Here is a 20,802-nt window from a genome sequence, read left to right as displayed (position 1 = left end):
AATCCTAATTATAAAATGAGAGATAAACGGAGAGCTTCAAAACAAATAAGAAGTAAAATGTAAAACTAGAAAATTTGAAATAAGAAACTATGTTCTTACTATTTTGGTTGTACAAGACCAAAGAGCTTAAAAAACCTTTTACTGAAATTTTTGATATGCAGCAAACAGAAGAGCAATCGAAAGAGAAGCTACTTCAAATACGTGCAAATGAAGAGAATCCAGCAGATAAAATATGAGAATTTACGATTTAAAGAAGAAGAGACATGAAAGAGTAAGGCAAACGAACAGACGCGAAAGGGCAGAGAGAGATAATGAGCAAGAAAGTTTTATTAATTTATATTTATTATAACAAAATATTTTATTAATTTATATTTAGTGAAACTTTCTTCACTTCTATTAAAATATTAATAGAGCTTCACTTAATAATAGTACTTGCTTCAATTCTATAAGCATCATAAATATAAGTGAAGCAAAGCAAGCTCACTCGATAGCGCTTGATTCACTTCTATAAGCAGTGTAAATAGAAGTGAAGCAAACTTCACTCAATAACACTTTCTTCACTTTTATAAGAAGCGTAATTAGAAGTGAAACAAAATACACTCGATAGTGCTTACTTCACTTGTGTTGACGTTGTAAATAGAAGTGATGCAAGAGTTATCGAGTCAAGTTTGCTTCATTTCTATTTATATCTTCAATACAAGTGAAGCTTCACTCGAGAGCAAGCTTCACTTCTCTAATATATATATATTTTTTATTTTATTATTAATTAAATTATCATTCACCATATTAAATTTTTAGTATATAATATAATTTTTCTTATGTTTTATTAATTTATATTTAGTTAAGATTGTTTCACTTCTATTTACGTTGCTTAGAAGTAAAGCAAGCTTCACTTGATAGTGCTTGCTTCACTTCTATAAGTAACATAAATATAACTGTAGCAGATTTCGCTAGACAACGTTTGATTCAATTGTGTTGATGCTGTAAATAGAAGTGAAACAAGTTTCACTCGATAATGATTGCTCCACTTTTCACTCGATAATGATTGCTCCACTTCTATAAACATCATAAATAGAAGTGAATTAGGTTTTACTTGATAACACTTGCTTCACTTCTAATTACAAATAAGAGACTCGTAACAAAACAAACAACAACAATAAAATATGTTAATAATATTAATTCAATGTGAAATATAATAATTTCAATGTTTACAGCTCTGATCTAATACAAATGTATTTAACTCTTATCTAATTAATTTCAATAGATTTTTCCTATTCGAATTTAGCTCTAACATTATAATTATGTAGATATATTTTATCCTCAATGTGTTCAATGCTTCTGAGACCTTCAAGATAAAAAAAAAGTATATAAGGATATCAATAAAGAAGTGTGAATGAAGAATATATATTTAACACTTACATTTTCAAGTGTTATATCATAATTTCAGTTTTTCTCATCTCCTTTGTAAGTCTCCAAATGCCTCACACAGTAGACACCACAACAAATGTTTTCATCATTTTGCCACAGTGTTTTACCAACTTAAATTTTATTTTCTTAACTCTAACAGTTAAGGGAGATTCTATTTAACTAAAAAATCAACAAATAAACTTATATGTTGTTTTATATCAATATATTTACTTAGAAACCTATTACGATGCGGAAGTGACATATTGTCTAATATTTCTATTTTCTCTATAGTCACATTTATACATACAACATAGAAAAAATTCAACGCAATTTACCGGTAGAAATATCTGAAAAGGCAGAGTTATTAGTTATCATTGCACATAACATAAACACATTTTATTATTTGAAAGATTTACTTACAAAGTTAGTAGTGTTGATGTCTTCTTTTAATATTCGAAACAACTACATCTTCTCATTAAGTGCACCAACAAATATAATAGAATCATAGTTCTTCATCATCAATAAATAAATTCTAAATATCAATCACATTAAAATTGAGCATAATACATAGAACACGACTAAGTAAAGTACTTGCATACGATAATGTAGTCAAGTAAATTCTTCGTTTTTCATGCCTTGCTTGCCTTGTAAAATTAAGGTTCAAGAGATGGGCCCAAACGCCCACTATTTCACTGAAAATACACATGTCTTCTTTCATTGTGGTAAAAATTTGACGTGAAAAACTGTTAGTTGGGGAAACGAAAAGTTTTTCCCTACAAATCATATTAAGAACATACATTACTTGATATTCTAATAGATTGTACTCAATTTTATTGATACATATTTTGAGGAAAACATTACTTACTTTGGATTAAGTTGTAGAAGCTTGAAGAGACAATCCTTCAATATTTTTCGATGACTTCATCTTCCTCTTTCTTTGATATTTCTTCTTTAAAATACTAAAAAAAATTATTAGTAAAAGAAGAAGATTGATTGTACCAAATCAGAAAAAAAAAGTAGTCATTTACAAATGAAATGAAATATACTAGCAATAGAATTAGTTAGGTAAACAACCATTTACTAATGAAATACACAACAAACATAATCAGTTTACAGAAACAAAAAAGTAGTTGTCAACTTCAAATACTTGAAACACTTTGATAAACTTATCAATAAAGACTTAATACATCAGCCAAGTGAATGACATTTCAATTGAGCAGTTTACAACTATCATTTACAAATGAAATGAAATATACTGGAAATACACTAATGAAAAATACTGAAATACTATATTAATCAAATACACTACCTCTTAGATATATCGTTGTTATTGTTGTTGTTGTTGGATACATGGACGATTGTGTTGATGTGGTCGGATATTAGGACGATTTTATTGTTGTTGGATACCGCTAAGACAATTTCTTGGTTTTGGATACCGCCACGAGGATGTGGTTGTTGTTGTTTCGTATCATTTTCACGAGAATATTGTAGCGTAGAAGATTCATGATGGGGTTTGAAAAATTGATTAGAGAAAAAGTGAATAATGAGAGTACATCATGAAAATTTTCTATTTGTTTAAACTATTAAACTAAACTTAATTACCTTAACATCTAAGGTAAAGTGTGTTATCGATAAATGAAATTTTAATTATTAATAATATATAAGTATATTATAAATTACTAGCGAAGCTATCAAGTAAAGATTGTTTCACTTATTGTACAACGACATTAAAAGAATGGAAATAATCTTCACTCGATAGAAGTGAAGAAATCTCTATCGAGTGAAGTATACTTCACTTTTATTTAAAGCGTCAATAGAAGTGAAGCAAGCTGCACTCGATAAAAGTGAATCAAAAGTTATCGAGTGAAACTTACTTCACTTATATTAACATTGCTAATAAAAGTGAGGAAAGTGCTATCGAGTGAAGTTTGTTTTACTTCTATTAACGCTTCTAATATAAGTAAAGCAAGCGCACTTGAGTGAAGCTAGTTTCACTTCTATTAACGTTGCTAATAAAAGTAAAGAAATCGCTATTGAGTGAAGTTTTCTTCACTTCTATTAATGATGCTAATAGAAGTAAAGCAAGCGTTATCGAGTGAATTTTACTTCACTTGATTTGATATTATTTCTAAGAAACCCTACTTAGATTTTAAAAAAAATCTTTTTGTAACTAACAAAGTCCTGTTTTTTTAATATGCAGAAATAATAAATGAAATCATCCCAGTCAGTATATTGGGGACCTCACCCTACCGTGCCAAATAATGTTTTATTTTGTTCTGTATTATCTAGTGAAGATAATGTTCTCTCTATTGGCCATGTTCATATTATATAACTATGAATGAGATGACCATGCTTTGAAGTAATCTTGTAATTGTTTGACATAGTTGTTGATGGTAAAATTTATTGGCACTTGTGGTGCAAATGTGTCTAAGTTGGGGAGAGAAAATGTTACTCATATTATAGTTTCGACTGATGTTAAAGGTGCATGCAGTAGAACTCTCAAAGTACTCAAGGCAATATTGAACGGGAGATGGGTCCTTACAATTGATTGTGAGTCTCTTAACACAATTCGTTTTATTTTATTTTCAAATATAGAAACTTTTGAAAACAAAATAAAAATAATTTTTGTGTAATGATAAGAACATCAATGCAATAAAAAAGTATTGTTGATGAGGAATTGTATAAGGTTAATCAAGATAATCATGGGTGTTATGGTGGCCCTAAAGCTGGCAGACTTTGGTCTTTGAATAATGTAAGTTTCATTTCATTAAATTCCTCTTCCATGTGGACCTAGATTATGAGTTGAAAACTAAAATTTTTGTATTTTTTAGCTCCCGAATCTATTCAACGGTTACAGAGTTTATTTTATTAGGAAATTCATTCCATCTTATTCCATCTTATAAACAGTATCTTATAAAGTTGGAAATTGCTGGAGGCAATAGTATTAAAGAAAAAAAGAATATTTGTTGGTGGTGGTCCCAAGTATAGAAAAAAATATAATAGTTTACTGCAACAACAATATCACTACGAAAATAATTTCTTGTTGTGAATGAGCAATTATGGTTGAAGACTTGGCTACAGAAATGGGTTCTCAAGTGTAAGTTTTGTTACTTACACTTGGTTGTTGTAATCTATTGTTTCTTGTCAGTTGCATCCTTTTATTACTGAAATTTTGTTTCTCCTTGTTTATACTTCATGTTAACAATATTAAAAACTTTCAATCTTGAACTTATAACTTAATTTGGTGATTTTTTTATGAATGATTATTTTTTAAATGGAAAATGATTTAGGTGACGACTTAATCATTATAAAAAATAAAAGATGATTACAAAACTTGTTAAAATCATTTATAATGTTTGGCTTAATGTTCAAATGCAATTTTTAATGCTTGAAAACCGAAATAAATACACAAACTACTATTTGAAATCCTTGAAAACTAAAATATATGCGTGTAATTTTCATATAAAACCATTTACACATTCATGTAAAATCATTTATAATTTCATGTAAAACTATTTATACTTTCATGTAAACCTTAGTAAAGATTTACAATTCGATTTACTGAATTTCTTATAAAATAAAAGATAATTACAAAACTTGTTAAAACCATTCATAATACTTGGTTTAATGTTCAAATATGACTTTTAATGTTTTAGAATTGAAATAAATACACTAAATACTACTTGAACTTTTTGAAAACATAAATATATAAATATAATTTTCATTTAAATTATTTACACATTCATGTAAAAACATGTAATCCTTCATGTAAAACTATTTATTCATTCACGTAAACCTTCGTAAAGACCTGAAATGCGATTAATGAAGCTCTTACAAAATAAAAGATAATTACAATACTTGTTAAAATCATTCACAATTCTTAGATTAATGTTCAAATACGACTTTTAATGCTGTAAAACTGAAATAAATACACAAAATACTACTTGAAATCCTTAAACATTGAAATATATGCATGTAATTTTCATATAAAACTATTTACACATTAATGTAAAACCATTTATATCGTCATGTAAACCTTAGTAAAGACTTACAATGCGATTTACTAAAGATTTTAAAAAATAAAAAGTGATTACAAAACTTGTTAAAATTATTCATAATACTTGGTTTAATGTTCAAATAAGATTTTTAATGTTTTAAAACTGAAATAAATACACGAAATACTACTTGAAATCCTTGAAAATTGAAATATATGAATGTAATTTTCATATAAAACCATTTAACATTAGTGTAAAATTATTTATACTTTTTTGTAAAACCATTTATACTTTCGTTTTTTATTTGGGTTCTCAATTCCACTAGCGTTTTCTACTTGTTTGGTTTCTAAACAAAACATGAATCTTATGTTATAATCAATATAAAATAAGAATAGTTTGGATCAATCATAATATAGTATTCCTTCAGATTAATAAAACTAATAATAAAAAGTATTAGTATCAAAGAAGGTCAAATATCGATTCCATTAAACATAAAAAGTTATTAAAAAATAGTTGATAAGCTACACAGCATTAGCCACTTTGACCTTCTTTGGGACACGATAATTACCAACAACACAAGCATGATTACGCTCAAATAGTTCAATAGTCACCTACTCTATCGATTTAAACTAATCTGTTTGAAACTTCTTTACTTCTTGAGAAAATAGTGTATCTACTAGAACTATTGAATCTATATCATTGGCCTTTATATAACAACTCAACCAATAGATAAACAACTATTGAAAATTGTACTTATAGAGTTATAGAGTTTGTTAGGTATTCACAATCGATAAGGTCCACTTCTTGCAAACACTGACATTGAAGTGTTAAAGTGGTTAAGCTCTCTTGCTTCTAGAGAATAAATTTCTACGCAAAGAGATGCAACGATTTATTACATAAAAACAAAAGGCTATAATAAATAATAGTGCTTGGAAAAATATTTCACCTAGTTGTCCTTTGCCCAAAGTTAATCTATCCAAATTTCTGAAGAATGTAGATATATTGCAAACAATTAAAACATAACATATTCATGAGCATTAAATGCCCACCATTTTTTGGAGACCATAGTTGTCCCACAAAGATCAATATGCTCTAAAAAGAAAATTCCTTATAACAATAGTCACATATGTTATTTCTTGAAAAAAATATATAATAGAACCAAGAAAAAACTAAAATATAAAATCCAAATACATGGCTATTGTTACAACTATAACTAACTGGCCTTGGTCTTGGCTTGATTGCGGAGGTCCAGGACTGAGAGGTGCCTAAAAACAGTCGCGGGTGTGCGACATGGCACCGAAAATGAGAAGTGCGGAAACAACCAGCCTTTTGTCATGGCATGATTGTAAAGTGCCAGGACCGAGAGAAGGGTGCCAAAGAGTGGTCGTGTGCGTGCGACATAAACACAAGGTTGGAGCCAAGCATTTGTCGTGGCATGATTGCAGAATTCCAGGACCGAGTGGAATGCCTAGGAGGAGTCGTATGCGTGAGACATGGGCATAAGAGTGATAATGTCTAGCGCATTGAGAGAATGCGTACGTGGAGTGGGGAAAAGACGGAGCCGGCTAGTGACGGTTAGATGAGGACTAGTGGCGACCGGATGAGGGACCCAGAAATGTCGACATGATGAGTTGAGGACCAAGAAAAGTCGGCATAATGGGCAGATGTGGCGAAAAAAGTCAACAACAGTTGGGTCCGATGGAAAACGTGGGTATAGTGGACGGTTACAGCCCACTACTTGCAGTTATACCCACATCTAGTAGCTTAAGGCGTAGCTAGACCGAGGAAGAATGTGGGACTGGAATAGTGGGCAGTTAAAGATCCACTAGTACTGGTAGTTAAGACCCACGATTCAACAACAATTGCCTGGTAGTTTTTCCCTACACCATGACTTCATTATTTTCTTAGGTAGATTGTTATTCTTTGGATATAAATATAACTCTTGAGCTGCACAAGACGTTTAGGAGGGACTTTGGTAGATAAATACCACCCAGCTAGTGAGTGTCTATTTTGTGTGCAACCTTGAGCATTTAGAGCCCTTTTTATTGTCTTGAGTGAGATTTAATACAAGTATAAAATTGGGCACGACCCGTAATTGTGTGTGTTCTCTTTCCTACATACTTATTGATTATTGTGAGTTAGTTGGTTATTTCTGTGCAAAAAATAAGCCTTGGGAGTTGACTGATTTTTTGGTGTGCAAAACAAGTCGTGCAAGGGGTGAAAGAGTTAAGAAAAATCCTCTGAATTATTATCCCTTGTAACAAGTGGTATCAGAGCCACACACTGCTGGAGATTTTCCAAAGATGGCTAAAGCTAAGACAACAAAAAGTCTGGTCCATGAGATGGACGTAAGGGTGCGACGCCTTGAAGACTTGGTTGGTGCCCCAAACTCCGTTGGAGTGACTCTATATTCGTTCAGATAGATAGTCTGAATACAGAATGGTTGTCCATGCGGGATAATGTTGCTAATATGTCAGAAACTGTTGGACGAAAGGTTCTTACAATGGAGGAAGACCTGAAGTCAAGACTGGAGCAACTTGATATTGAGATCAAGCTTCTGAAGAAAGCTTTTGTCTCGGGAACGGTAACAACACCTATTTCTTCAAATCGGTTCAAGGTGCCTGAACTGAAACCCTTTGGTGGCGTGAAGTGCCAACGAGTTAGAGTATTTTCTATGGGATATGAAAACTTATTTCACAGTAGCGAAGATCCCTAAAGAGGAAAGTGTCTCGATTACAAGCATGTATCTTGCGGGGATGCTAAACTATGGTATAGAGCGCGCTTATCAGATGATGCGAGTGTGAATCGAGCTAAGATCGATTCATGGGAGATCATAAAACGTGAACTAAAGGAACAATTTTTGCCTCGAAACTCATCATGGAGGGCAAGAGAATACCTTCGGAATTTGAAACATTCTGGATCGACCAGGGATTATGTGAGGGATTTTAGCTCCTTAATGTTGGATGTGAAGGACACGTCCGAAGAAGATAAACTATTTAACTTTTTTTATCTAGTTTGCAATTGTGGGCGCAAACTGAACTAAGAAGGCAAGATGTGAAGAACTTGCACTCGGCTATTGCTGTGGCTGATCGCTTAGTGGACTTTAAAGCAATCGGGGTGAAAATCCCGATGCCAAGAAGTACACTCAAAGGGACAAGGGGAAGACTAAATCTTATGAGATAGAGGTAGTAAGTCTAAGGGATCCAACAACATAAAGAAAAAAACTGAGCTTTGTTTACCGTGACCCTGCCCTCCAGGGGTGCTTCATTTGTGATGGAGACCACCAAATGAAAGACTGCCCTATGCATTCAAGGGTAGCGGCACTATTGGCCGAAAAAGAAGAGGAGCCTAACGAAGAAGCTCTTGCAAGAGTGAATCTGATGTAGCTCTTGAATGCTGTGCATGCGAATAAATCAATTCCAGGAAAGAGATTGATGTTTGTCAAAACCTGCATCAATTAAATAGAAGTGATGGCATTGATCGATTCAGGGGGTCTCACACAATTTTGCTGCAGACTATATGATTCAGAAGCTGGGATTGGAGATGTCCCAACATAATGACTGGTTTAAGGCCGTGAATTCTGAAGCCAAGCCAAACAAAGGAATGGCTAATGCTGACCTCCAGGTGGGAAGTTGGTAGGTTCAGGTTGAGTTGATGGTTGTACCTTTAGAGGAGTATGATGTGATTCTAGGGATTGAGTTTCTAGTCCAAGCGAAAGTGGTGGTGATGCCTCACTTGGGAGGGATTTTCATTGGTGATCCTAATAAACCCTCATTCATAGCAAGAACTTATGATTCTCCAAATAAGGGAAAATTGAGACGCCTCGCATCCATTCAGCTAGTTGAAAGCCGAGCGTGGGAAGAAGAGGCGGATGCGTCGACTTCGGTGGAGATGAATGCTAGAGAGGGATAAGAGTCGGCCTATGTTAAGGTCCCGATGCTTATTGGGTCCAGATTTTCGAAAGATGCTCGAAAGGTAACCAAGTAGGACCTCAAACATTAGCTGCTGGCGAAGTTGATGACTTGTCTAGGGTGTAAACTGGACAAAACCGAGAAGAAGATGGAAGTGGGTTTGCTGCAGAAGCCGTCACATATTCCTGGGAGATCGAGGAGATATCTCTCAAATGGCTTCGTTCTTAGATTCCCAAATGCAAGCGGGAAGACTCTATCCCGGGAGTGGATAAATCAGCCAAGGATACGGTCCTAATGGGGGGTGCTAAAGGTGGGTTCAGTAGAGAAGACCGAGGAAGTGTTTTCCAAATACTTGGCTATGGCGAAATTCCCAAATACAAGAGAGAATACCTCTATCCATGGAGTGGATAGATTATCCAAGTACACGGTCCTGATGGCAAGGCTGAAAGTGGTTTTGGCTAGGAAGACCGATGAAGTATTTTTTAAGTACTTGGGCGAGACGAGTTTGGTGCAGGCCCCAACGAGGACGTTGTGTTCCTCTAGTGGGGGTGGTATGTTACAACAATAACTAGCGAGGACGTTGTGTTACATGGCGCTTGGAGCGAAGTATGCTTCACTTCCGTTTTACATAGCGCTTGGAGTGAAGTATGCTTCACTGAAAACAGTCTCTCCACATTCTCCAATGGGTTTAAATACATGAATGAATAAATATTTTTACAAGAATGCTAAAATCTCTTTACATGGATGTGTTGGAGATTTTACATGAACTTTTAGGCATATAAACTAATTGAAGTGAAGTAAGCTTCACTAAAAAGCGCATCTCTTCAGTCTATTTTAAATGGCGCTTGGAGCGAAGCATGTTTCACTTCTGTTTTACATGGAGCTTGAAGTGAAGTATGTTTCACTTCCGTTTTACATGACGCTTGAAGTGAAGTATGTTTCACTTCCGTTTTACATGGCGCTTGGAGCGAAGTATGTTTCACTTCTGTTTTACATGGCGCTTAAAGTGAAGTATGATTTACTTCCGTTTTACATGGCGCTTAAAGTGAAGTATGTTTCACTTCTGTTTTACATGGCGCTTGAAGCGAAGTATGCTTCGCTTTTGTTTTACATGTCGCTTAAGTGAAGTATGTTTCACTTCCGTTTTACATGATGCTTAAAGTGAAGTATGCTTCACTTCCGTTTTATATGGCGCTTAGAGCGAAGTATGCTTCACTTCTGTTTTACATGGTGCTTGAAGTGAAGTATGTTTCACTTCCGTTTTACATGGCGCTTGGAGCGAAGTATGCTTCATTTCTGTTTTACATGGCGCTTAAAGTGAAGTGTGCTTCACTTCCATTTTACATGACGCTTGGAGTGAAGTATGATTCACTGAAAATAACATCTCCACATTCTCCAATGGGTTTACATACATGAATGAATAAATGTTTTTACATGAACGCTAAAATGTCTTTACATTGATGTGTTGGAGGTTTTACATGAACCTCTAGACATATAAACTAATTGAAGCGAAATATGCTTCACTTTTTACATGGCGCCTGGAGAGAAGTATGCTTCACTCAATACTGTATCTCTACATTCTGTTTAACGGCATTTGTGCTGAACCCGGAATGGAATCCGGGTTCCGGGTTCTCTCTTTCTTCCTTTCAACCCAACTTTGATTTATTAATATAATAATGTTTCTGAATTTTGATTGGTCTGCAACAGGGGAACACCATATTCATTAGCAGAGGATCTGAATTGGTAACATTGTAGATGAATTCTGAGTATACCAATCACAATATAGTAGAGTCGATGAAATATTTTTTGTGCGCGTACTAATCCTTTCATTAAACTTAATTATAGGACCATAAACAATTAAAAAATGTAACACAATTGTCAACTTTATCATAAACAATTCATATCCTCTCGCACTCTAATTATCCATTTATGAGAAATATCAATCTAGATGGTTATCAGCCTAAAGGATTTTCTATGCGAAGAAGGAAAGAATATATTTTATATGCCTAGTTCAGGGAATGTAATCTCATTGCAAGAAGGATAAAATAATAGAAGAAGTCTTATATTCAGAGAACAAGGTACTGAACAAAACTAAGATTTCAATTAGAATTCAAGATTAACAATCAAGAAACATAGGAGGTGAAACGAACTTCACTTGAAAACGCATTTCACCTGTATTTTAAACCCGAAATAAAGTAGTTATCTTTTCGTATTTTATTTTTTTTAACCCGAATGTAATATAATAATAAAATATTAATAATAATGTTTTCTAATTGGTCCGGAACAGAGATGTAAGGATATTGGGTAGCAGAATATCCAGACGGTGAGATATGATTGATTTTTTAAAAGAAAGGATTATAAATGAAGGGATGGAGTGAGGATTACTGAAGGAAAGATATGGAGTGATGATGGAAGTTAGATTTACAGTATGCATAATTTTTTTTTACTAAATCAAAACAAAAATGTTGTATATGTGGTACACAAAATGGGACAGGAATGATACAGTATCTCATCCCATAATTATGTTTTTACTAGCGTAAATTTATCTGTCGTTAATATATTTATTGTCACATAGTTGTCATTACCGGCGCGCACAAGTTTATGTGTCAGTAAATGTCTTGGAACATATTCACCTCTCTTACTGGCATTTATGTGTCGGTGTATACTTTTGTCGACTCTACTTTACTTTAAGTGTCAGTAATATTTTCAGTATCCGTAAAAGTTATTTTTTATTGTAGTGAATCTTGCACTAACTTTTTCTAATGTAGTTGAAAATTAACTTTCACAAATCAAAATAAAATTAGTTTAGTACGAGTGTATTTATAACTTGTTTTACAATAGAGTTTTATTTATTTGTTTTTGTAATTTGTGCTAAATATATATATACTACAAAATTATATATACAATTTTAGTTTTATATACAATTTTAAAATATTAATGACATTGTATTTTCTTCTTATTAGTGTTGTTTTATAAATTATAATATTTAATTTCTTATAAAATGTTACACCAAATTAAGCAATAAAATAATTTTCAAACTTCAGTTATCATTGATTTGTATAAAGGGTTTGAATTTCCGGTCAATAATTATTGATTAAAAAAATTGTACCATGTTTCTAATATTTGATATTTATATTGTAGTTTAAGTTTATTTTTTCAAATTTTGTATTATATAGTTATTAGCTAAAATTTTAAGTTGCAAAATTGACTTTTTGTTGCAGATGTTTTGAAAAGTTTATAATTAATTAATAATTTATGGTTCTAACCCAAAATAAATCAAAATTCAATTCTATACAATAAAGAAGTCTAAAAATAAGATGAAATGTAAGGTTGTACATATAAAGCATTGTTAGTTATGAGATTTGACTTAACTTACAAAATATCCAACAAATGGACATGAAAATAACTTTTCTAAACCAAAAAATATCAAATATTTATATTCAAATGGAAGATTTCACATCCAAATAGAGCTATATGCTATGCAACAATATCAAAAGTCCTTTAAAAAAGTTAAACTAAAAAATAGCTTAAAGTCCAAATCAGACCAATATCAATCATATAAAAGACCATCTTAATCACATCATGATTTCTAAAGACAATAATTATAGACGATACAAATTAACAAATACAAAAACATGTGTATGAACGTCTAATTCTTTAATTTATTTTTTGACGTTAATCTAGGAAATAGATAAGTAGGTGATAAATTTAGAAAAAAAAATTACATATTCTATTGTTTTTGTAATTATTTACATATAGAGAAATAATATATCCAGCACCCTTATACGGTACCTTCATACAATACCTATCTCATTTGATAAAAAAAAGAAAATATTTTTCTCTTTCTTGTATTTTTTTTAAGAAATATTTGTATATATCATTTCTCTTACATATACCCCATTTATAAAAATATAATCAAAGTGGATCTAGTATTAGAAGTATAATCTCATTTTTCAAAAGTTTTAAAACATTTTTCACAAACAAAAATGTTAGTTTTCCATAGATGTTGCAAGCCCATTAGGGTTTTTCATATATATGGAAAGTAAAATATTATAGTGAACCAAGAAAATGGATAAAATAAGAAACTCAAATGAAAATGGAATATTCATATATGATTTTTTAATGTGAGATTTTTTTTAATTAAATTAAAAAAAAAAACTTCAATCTCTACTTGATGTTGCTCCCTCCTCCTTCCCCATTAATTGGTCTTTTGTAAAAGCAGCCCCATAGCCAATAAAAGAAGTATTCTTCTTCCTCTTAAAAAATTGAAAAATACAAAAGTTTGAAGTTTTGTGCATTATATATATACATATATATATAAACAACAAGAAACAACTTAACCGCTTCAAGTTATACCAAAATTGATCAATCTCCTCAATGTACGTAACGTATTGTCATGCAAAAATTGCATGTAGAAATAGAAATAGAAATTAAATTAAAATAAAAAAACAAAAACAAATTAAAAACACGTTTTTTGAAACGTTATTCTACTAATAAAGACAAGATATTGTTAATCTAAAAACCACGTCGACATGGGTGGTAGGTTTCTTTCCGACATGATCGATTTATTATTTTTCTTCTTACTTAAATTCCCGGTAAATGATCAATGAATTAGTTTTACGAAACCTGTTGAGATCCGGTAATATGTTGTTGCCTGAACTGCTCCGCCCGTTCCTTCATCTCCCTAGCCTTTCCAGCCAACTTCATTCTAGCATTATCAAGTTGATCCGCACCTGGAGGATGTTGTCCATTGATGTATTTATACATCCACGATAGAACAGCCAAAGCCGCCATGCCGAATCCACAAGATGCAACGAATCCCAGCATGATTAAAAAGGCAGTTATCGTTGCAGGAACAAGAACAGGGCTGAATATTACAACCAGTGGCGTGGCAAGTGTTAGGGCGACGACGGTTCCGGCTAACATGAGGGCGGAGAGTACAAGAAGGGATCCGCCGGCTGCGACGGCGGCAGCGACCTGAATCATCTGTTGGGACCTTGGACGATCCCTGTTCATCATTTGGCCTCCTCCTCCTCCTTGTTGTTGTTGACCTTGTTGCCTTTGCTGTTGCGACATTATTGAGGACGAAGAAGAAGAATGATGGATGGGATTTTTTTTATGATGCGATCCAAGCGGGGTTAGGGTTGGACTTAGGACAGGCGATGATGCGATCTAAATGGAACTTTCTTATAGATTAGAGAGAAAAAGGGGCCACCGTTTGTGTTGAATTCCTCCTTTAACTTTTTTTTGTTCATTTATTTGGCTTACAAATGTGACACGTTTGTTTTTTTTATAATAAAAATTAGTGTTTGACTTAAAAAAATATTATATTTTATGATAAAACAATCAATAATTACACTAATATTTTAAATCAATATAATATATTTTTTTAATAATGAACCTATATATTAAATATTTAATAATCATAATAATAAAATATTAAAACTATTTAACACACCTTATACTTTTTTTTTTCTTTATACTAATATTTTAAAACGTACAACTAATTATCTTTATAAATATATACACAAATAATTCATAAAAACTATATTTAATTGATATTATTTTTAAAGGTTTGAAAGTACTCATTATTCTTATAATATATATAAAATAAATACCTGTATTATATATATAAAATGAATTCAACCCAAACTAATCTAATATATATATATAGAGAATATATATTCCCTACTGAATATAGAATTAGTGAAATATTTTTTATTTGTATTATAAACGTCGGTATTACGTCGGTATTAATTCGGTTGTGAAATTTTCGACAAATTATTTCATTGAAAATTTTCCGTAGAAATATTCGTTGAATGTTTTTATATAAAAATATCCGTAGAAACTAATATATTTCTTTTAAATTTTATTTTATATTTAAATTGTATTTTTCCTAATTATTTTTCCTAATGCATTATTTAGAAACAAACTAATCAAATATCAATAAAAGATTATATTTTATGAATTAAAATTTTAATAATAAGAATTAAAACAAACAACTAATTGTTTCTTAAAAGTATTCTGTTCAAATTTACTAAGAAAAAAAATTACTTATAAACAAAGAGATTTCACTCTTTTAATCTTTTTAAACTCAAACAGGTGTAGCCTTTTGACCTTGTCATCCCTAATCTCTGTAAAAATAATAACTAATGGTTTATTAAACCGTTAATTAGTTAGTAATTGATTAGTTAGTTTAGTTAAGTAGTTAGTATTGAACTCCTATATAAGGGAGATATGTGATTGTTTGAAAACAACTTTCGATAATACAAATTATATTTCCACTTCTTCTTCAAGATTTTAACATGGTATCAGAGCTTCAAGGTTAACGATCTTGGAGAGTTTTCCGCTACCTCTATCGGTGGCCGAAGGAGCCATTGACGGAGGGCTTTATTTTATTATTACTATTGATGAAGTGAAATAAATGAAAGATGAATTAGTTGAATGCACATAATTGGGAGATTTTTCATTGTTGAAGATATGGGTCATGATACAATCAAGAATGGTGACAAAAAGATAGAGGAGAAAGAAGTTCGCAAGATTAGCGAAAAAGATCAAGAACAATGATGACGAGGAAACGAATCAAGTTCAATGTGAAGATCATAATCGATTTGAAGATCAAAATCTTGATGAAAGAATAATCAATGTCTACTCTAACGATGTTAGTTGCGGAATGTATGTTTGTAAGGTTGTACAAATGAATGTGGGCTTAATCGAGTATTGTCGGGCATAAACGTGTTCGATCCAAAGTTCAATATTGTCTCTCTCGGAGCTAATCAATCCATCTACTTCCCTTGTACTACTCTTTGGTAATGTGGAGAACGATCAACACATAGGTTATTTGAAAGAAAGGGAAAAGCCTATTTTGTTCTCCATGGCCAGATTGGACATAGTGAGGAACGTATCCGGGTTGACCAAACGATTGAATAGCTCGACCAATCTTGTGGTTGTCGCCGGATTCTTTGATCCGGAGAAATCCAAGGACAGAGAAGAAGCGGTGGAGATCAAGAAAATGCATGTATTGATCGAGAAATACAAACTATGGAGAAAGATAAGATGGATCGCGACACAGACGGGAAGGCACCGGAATGGAGAGCTTTACCGATGCATCGCCGATACAAAAGATCAAGCTGGAGACAAGATCGCTGATTTCTTCCAGAAATGCAATGACGACTTGGGTTACTGGAGCAAGATTTCTAATGTTGGATTACTAAGAATTGAAGAATGCTATACATGGAAGGTGCTGAAAATGGGATCAATTTATGGCTTCTTGAGACAATTAAATAAAGAACAGAAACTAGCAAAGATGAGATACATTGAAATGTTCTACAATATCCAATTCAGGAAACTGGCGAAAAAATTAACTCCAACACCTGTTGATGCAAAGCGCCAAAGAAAAAAATCTAAACCAAAGCTCTCAGGAGGCATAATCCATATGATGTCAATGGAATACGAAAGCCATAAAATGAGATTTGGGACACAATATTAGCATAGGCTCTTGCAAGGAAGCAGCTAACAGCAGGAGAAGAAACTAAACTGAGACTTGAGTAAGAGCATATGCCTTAACTCTGATGTATCCCTATTCAGGAGGGACTTTGTTCAAGCAATGATGAAGCTATCAAATCTCAGGGTATTAACTACATTAATGGGCCAGATAAGGGTTAACTGCTCAAAGATGATAACTGCAATGAAAAAAAAGCGACAAAACCAAGAAAATGCTAAATTGGCTTGGCTTCTTTGAAGAAAAAAAAAACTAAAGCTGCAAAGGTTAAAAGCTGGCGGCTAATGAAGAAAAGACCATTCATGATGATTGTTGTGGATTGGACTAACAAAGATTGAGCTATCTAATCGGGTAGTTCGAAAGAAAATTTGGAGCTTGCTGAATTGGGCTTGCTCGGCTGTCTATGTTGGGTAGCTGAAAAAAATGGAGCTTGCTAAAGTAGGCTTGCTCGGTTGTCTATGTTGGGTAGCTAAAAAAAATGGAACTTACTGAATTGGGTTTGCTCGGCTGTCTAAATTGGATAGCTAAAAAAAAATTGAAATTTGCTGAATTGGGCTTACTGAAGACGATGGTTGCATGATCGTAGCTTGATGTTTCATCGACTTGTTTCGTGAAGGTGAAACTTTGTTTTTACTACGTTTCTCCTTGAGGGGAGGATGTAAAAATAATAACTAATGATTTATTAAACCGTTAATTAGTTAGTAACTGATTAGTTAGTTTGGTTAAGTAGTTAGTATTGAACTCCTATATAAGGGAGATATGTAATTGTTTGAAAACAACTTTCGATAATACAGGTTACATTTCCACTTCTCCTTCTTCAAGATTTTAACAACAACCAAATTATTTGTTTGTTAGTTTATAAAATAAATGCATGAAAAAATTATTCACAAGAGAAAGATAACCTGTGATGAGACAAATCTTTTTTCATCCAATAACTGGTTGTAAATACCATACAATCACTGTTTTTCTAGATCGGCTACAGAAAGTCTTGCTTTGGAACAACCTTCTAGTATGGCAACATAATACAAGAGATTGTTGCCATACTAGTAACTTCTTTGGATCTGAACAACCTTCTTGAAAGTATTTTGCAATAGCAAGATTATGAAGAACCCGGAGAGAGTGGAGATTGTAAAAATCAGAATCTTAAGAATATACAAGACTAAAAGGGAAAAAAGTTGGAATGTGTGCAACTTTAAAGTACAATGTCAACATCATAAATGATTTATAGACTTAATGTATATGATCAATACATATATATAGGCCTTGTTTACATGATATTCAGACTTAGAGTTGGACTAGTATGCCTTAAAAACTTATAGAAGGAAGCACATTGTGTACAAACTATTAATTTCCAGACACAGTTAAGTCATTAACCACTTAAAATTCTTCAATTTTTTTATCCTAACACTAAAATAAACAATTACCTTGTTGAAAAGAAGCTTGGGCTTAAAAGTTTGATGTCAAAATCAAAACTATAAACAACAACAATAAATGAATAAACAACAACAATAAATGAATAAGAAATAAGTTAATTAATAGAGAGTATTGAAGTATTGACTAGTGGTGACAATGCACCAAATCATATATTAAATTGTACATCACTGGTAAAACTTTTCCATATTAAAAAAGGAAAGTGGACTTTATATTTTTGTCATATAATATAATAGTAAAAAATTCTTATAAGTATATTGTAATGTCCATACAATATACATAACTTAGGTAACTCAATTATAACATCCTAATATATGATTTTTCTCTTCTATTCTAACAAAGATAAAAAAGAAAGTCGAGTATAATTTGAAGTAGTAATATAAGACATAAGTACATAACATATGTGATGGCCATTTAAAAACCAAGGTTTTGACTTTTGAGGTATTAAGGACATCTCTTTGTGATTAGTCTCGAGTTTTCTACTCACATCATCAATATTTTGATACGATTTGGATACAATAATACAATATTTATTCTCTACAACACTTTGACATGAGAAATATTTATTTATTGCACCGAAATAAGCTTGATTGTGTATAACATCTCTTAATTTAGCACAAACAAACTTAGTGCAAAAAAAAAAAGAAAAAACTGAACCACTACTATTTGTTTTTATTATTATTTATTTGGTAGTTTAAGTAGGATTTAAGCCGCAGCCACTCTGGGCGAACCGGACCTAGACTCAAAGATCAAAGTCTGCTCCCGGTTGGTCTTCAACCTCATGGCTTGTTCCCTCGAAACACGGTAAGAAGCCGCAACCACGTCGGCGGGAAGGCCGCGAAGGGCCGACGTCCGTCCAGCTAGGGTTCCTTGCATGGCAACGTCATTGGTCCTGAAGGCAACCCATTCAAATCCCTGTTCACCGGCTTCTTTAACAATCACGAAGTTCTGCGGGACCACCACCATCTGTCCTTCACGAACCACCTCATCGAACACGCAGCTGCCGCTCTGGTCACTTATCTGAATCTTGGCGTCTCCTCTCGTACAGTATAGAATGCTGTGTGCGTTTAGCTTATAGTGAGGACTCACCAGTGCGTTCTGTTGTAGTCAAATTGTTAGATTTATCATTTAGTTTTGACTATTCAATAAATAAATAGTATACTTACGTACCCTGTAAAGAACTCCTCTTTCTGCGCTTAATTTCAAGGATTTGAGAATGGGTAGGTCGTAGCTGGTTAGGGTATTGAACCTGCCGGCCTGTGGGTTGAAGATATCGGCGCGGGAAGGGTAATTGATGTTCTCGATCAACTTGGTAGAGCAAAGGGTTTCTTCCAAGCCGTTTTCGGATCTTCTTTCTTGCTCCTTCCTGGAGGGTGGGCTGATGACTTGAAAGCCCTGTTCCACGCGGACAATGTGACCTCTCTTATCGTCTTCTCCGCGAAGCTTCCTGGCTGTCTCTCTGTCGATTCCGAAAATCTGAACCAGAAATTCCTCCTCGATTCCATGGAAGACGTTGCCGGCGTTCTGCTTCTCGCCTTTCTGGTGGGCCTGGTGGTGTTGTTCTGCCCCCCCTTGGAATCCTTGTTGTGGGTTTCCAGCTAGGAAGAATTTCTGCATACATTGATTCGTGATAATTAATTTTCAGTTTTATCTAGAACAAATTATGTTTTGTCTGTTGTCTGTCTTACGCGTGGGTTTTGGTCGAGCTGATTTAGGTTATTGCCGGTATCCTCAACGACTATGGCTACGACATCCTCGTTACCGTCGTTGTAGCACCAATGGGTCCAGCCGGCGCCGATGGCAATGACGTCTCCTTGTCGGAATCGTCGGATCTTCTGGTGCTGGTCGTGGAACCTGGTGGATTTCTCATCATCCTGGGATTCCTGAGATGATTGGAATGTCTCAGGACATCCAGGCATCAAAACTCCAGACATACCGTTACCTTTGAGAATGTACATGAGGAGAGGGGCGTTGGAGTAAGAAGGCAAGAAGAGTCCACGTGGGTTAATAGTATGCCTGGCGGCGACAACTCCGGCGCAGCGGAACTGATCATCCTTCCAGTCCCAGATCTCGGACTCGCCGGCCTCAGCCTGAATTCTAAAGCTGGGTTCTTGGGCATTGAGCCTCTGAAGTTGGCATTGTGCCTGGTCTTCTTGGCTAAAACCCCTGCTCCTGGCGGAGACAGTGCCCAAGAAGATGATGAGGAGGAAGGAGACAGAGAGCAGGGAGGTGTTCATGGCTCTGAGTATTATTGGATGAGAATTAAGGGAAGAGAGATGGGGAATTTATAAGGGGGAGGGTGGGAGTATTGGAAGATGATTGCATGCAGTTTTAATGCCACGTTTCATGTTTGCATGGACATGGAATATTCGAATTGCTTGTGGGCTTACAGCTAAGTGAGATGAGCAACGGCAGGTGGCCGCGTTCTTCATTTTTGTTTCTTTTTGCATGAAATGGATATATACTAGTTACTTATACTGTGGGCTTCAATTGCAAATGTTAATGGTATTGTTTTTCTAAGGAGCTCTTCTCTTGTGAGACCCCTTTTTCTTTTCTT

General features: G+C 33.5%; 2 protein-coding genes across 2 annotated transcripts; both read right to left on the bottom strand.

The window, feature by feature from the left end:
* Positions 1-13,930: 13,930 nt before the first annotated feature.
* LOC124909716 (oleosin L-like) lies at positions 13,931-14,389 on the bottom strand. Its single transcript, XM_047450366.1, has one exon. It carries the CDS (start codon positions 14,387-14,389, stop codon positions 13,931-13,933), a length of 459 nt encoding a protein of 152 aa, XP_047306322.1.
* A 4,561-nt stretch (positions 14,390-18,950) lies between these two features.
* Positions 18,951-20,482, bottom strand: LOC124909715 (11S globulin seed storage protein 1-like). Its single transcript, XM_047450365.1, has 3 exons — positions 19,934-20,482; positions 19,416-19,856; positions 18,951-19,343 (listed from the first exon to the last, which is right to left on the bottom strand). Exons 1-3 carry the CDS (start codon positions 20,480-20,482, stop codon positions 18,951-18,953), a joined length of 1,383 nt encoding a protein of 460 aa, XP_047306321.1.
* Positions 20,483-20,802: the final 320 nt, after the last annotated feature.

Source organism: Impatiens glandulifera, chromosome 7 (assembly GCF_907164915.1).
Source record: "Impatiens glandulifera chromosome 7, dImpGla2.1, whole genome shotgun sequence".
Taxonomy (NCBI): domain Eukaryota; kingdom Viridiplantae; phylum Streptophyta; class Magnoliopsida; order Ericales; family Balsaminaceae; genus Impatiens; species Impatiens glandulifera.
The sequence above is the reverse complement of the archived record's forward strand: the minus strand, read 5'-3'. Positions and strand labels throughout refer to the sequence as shown.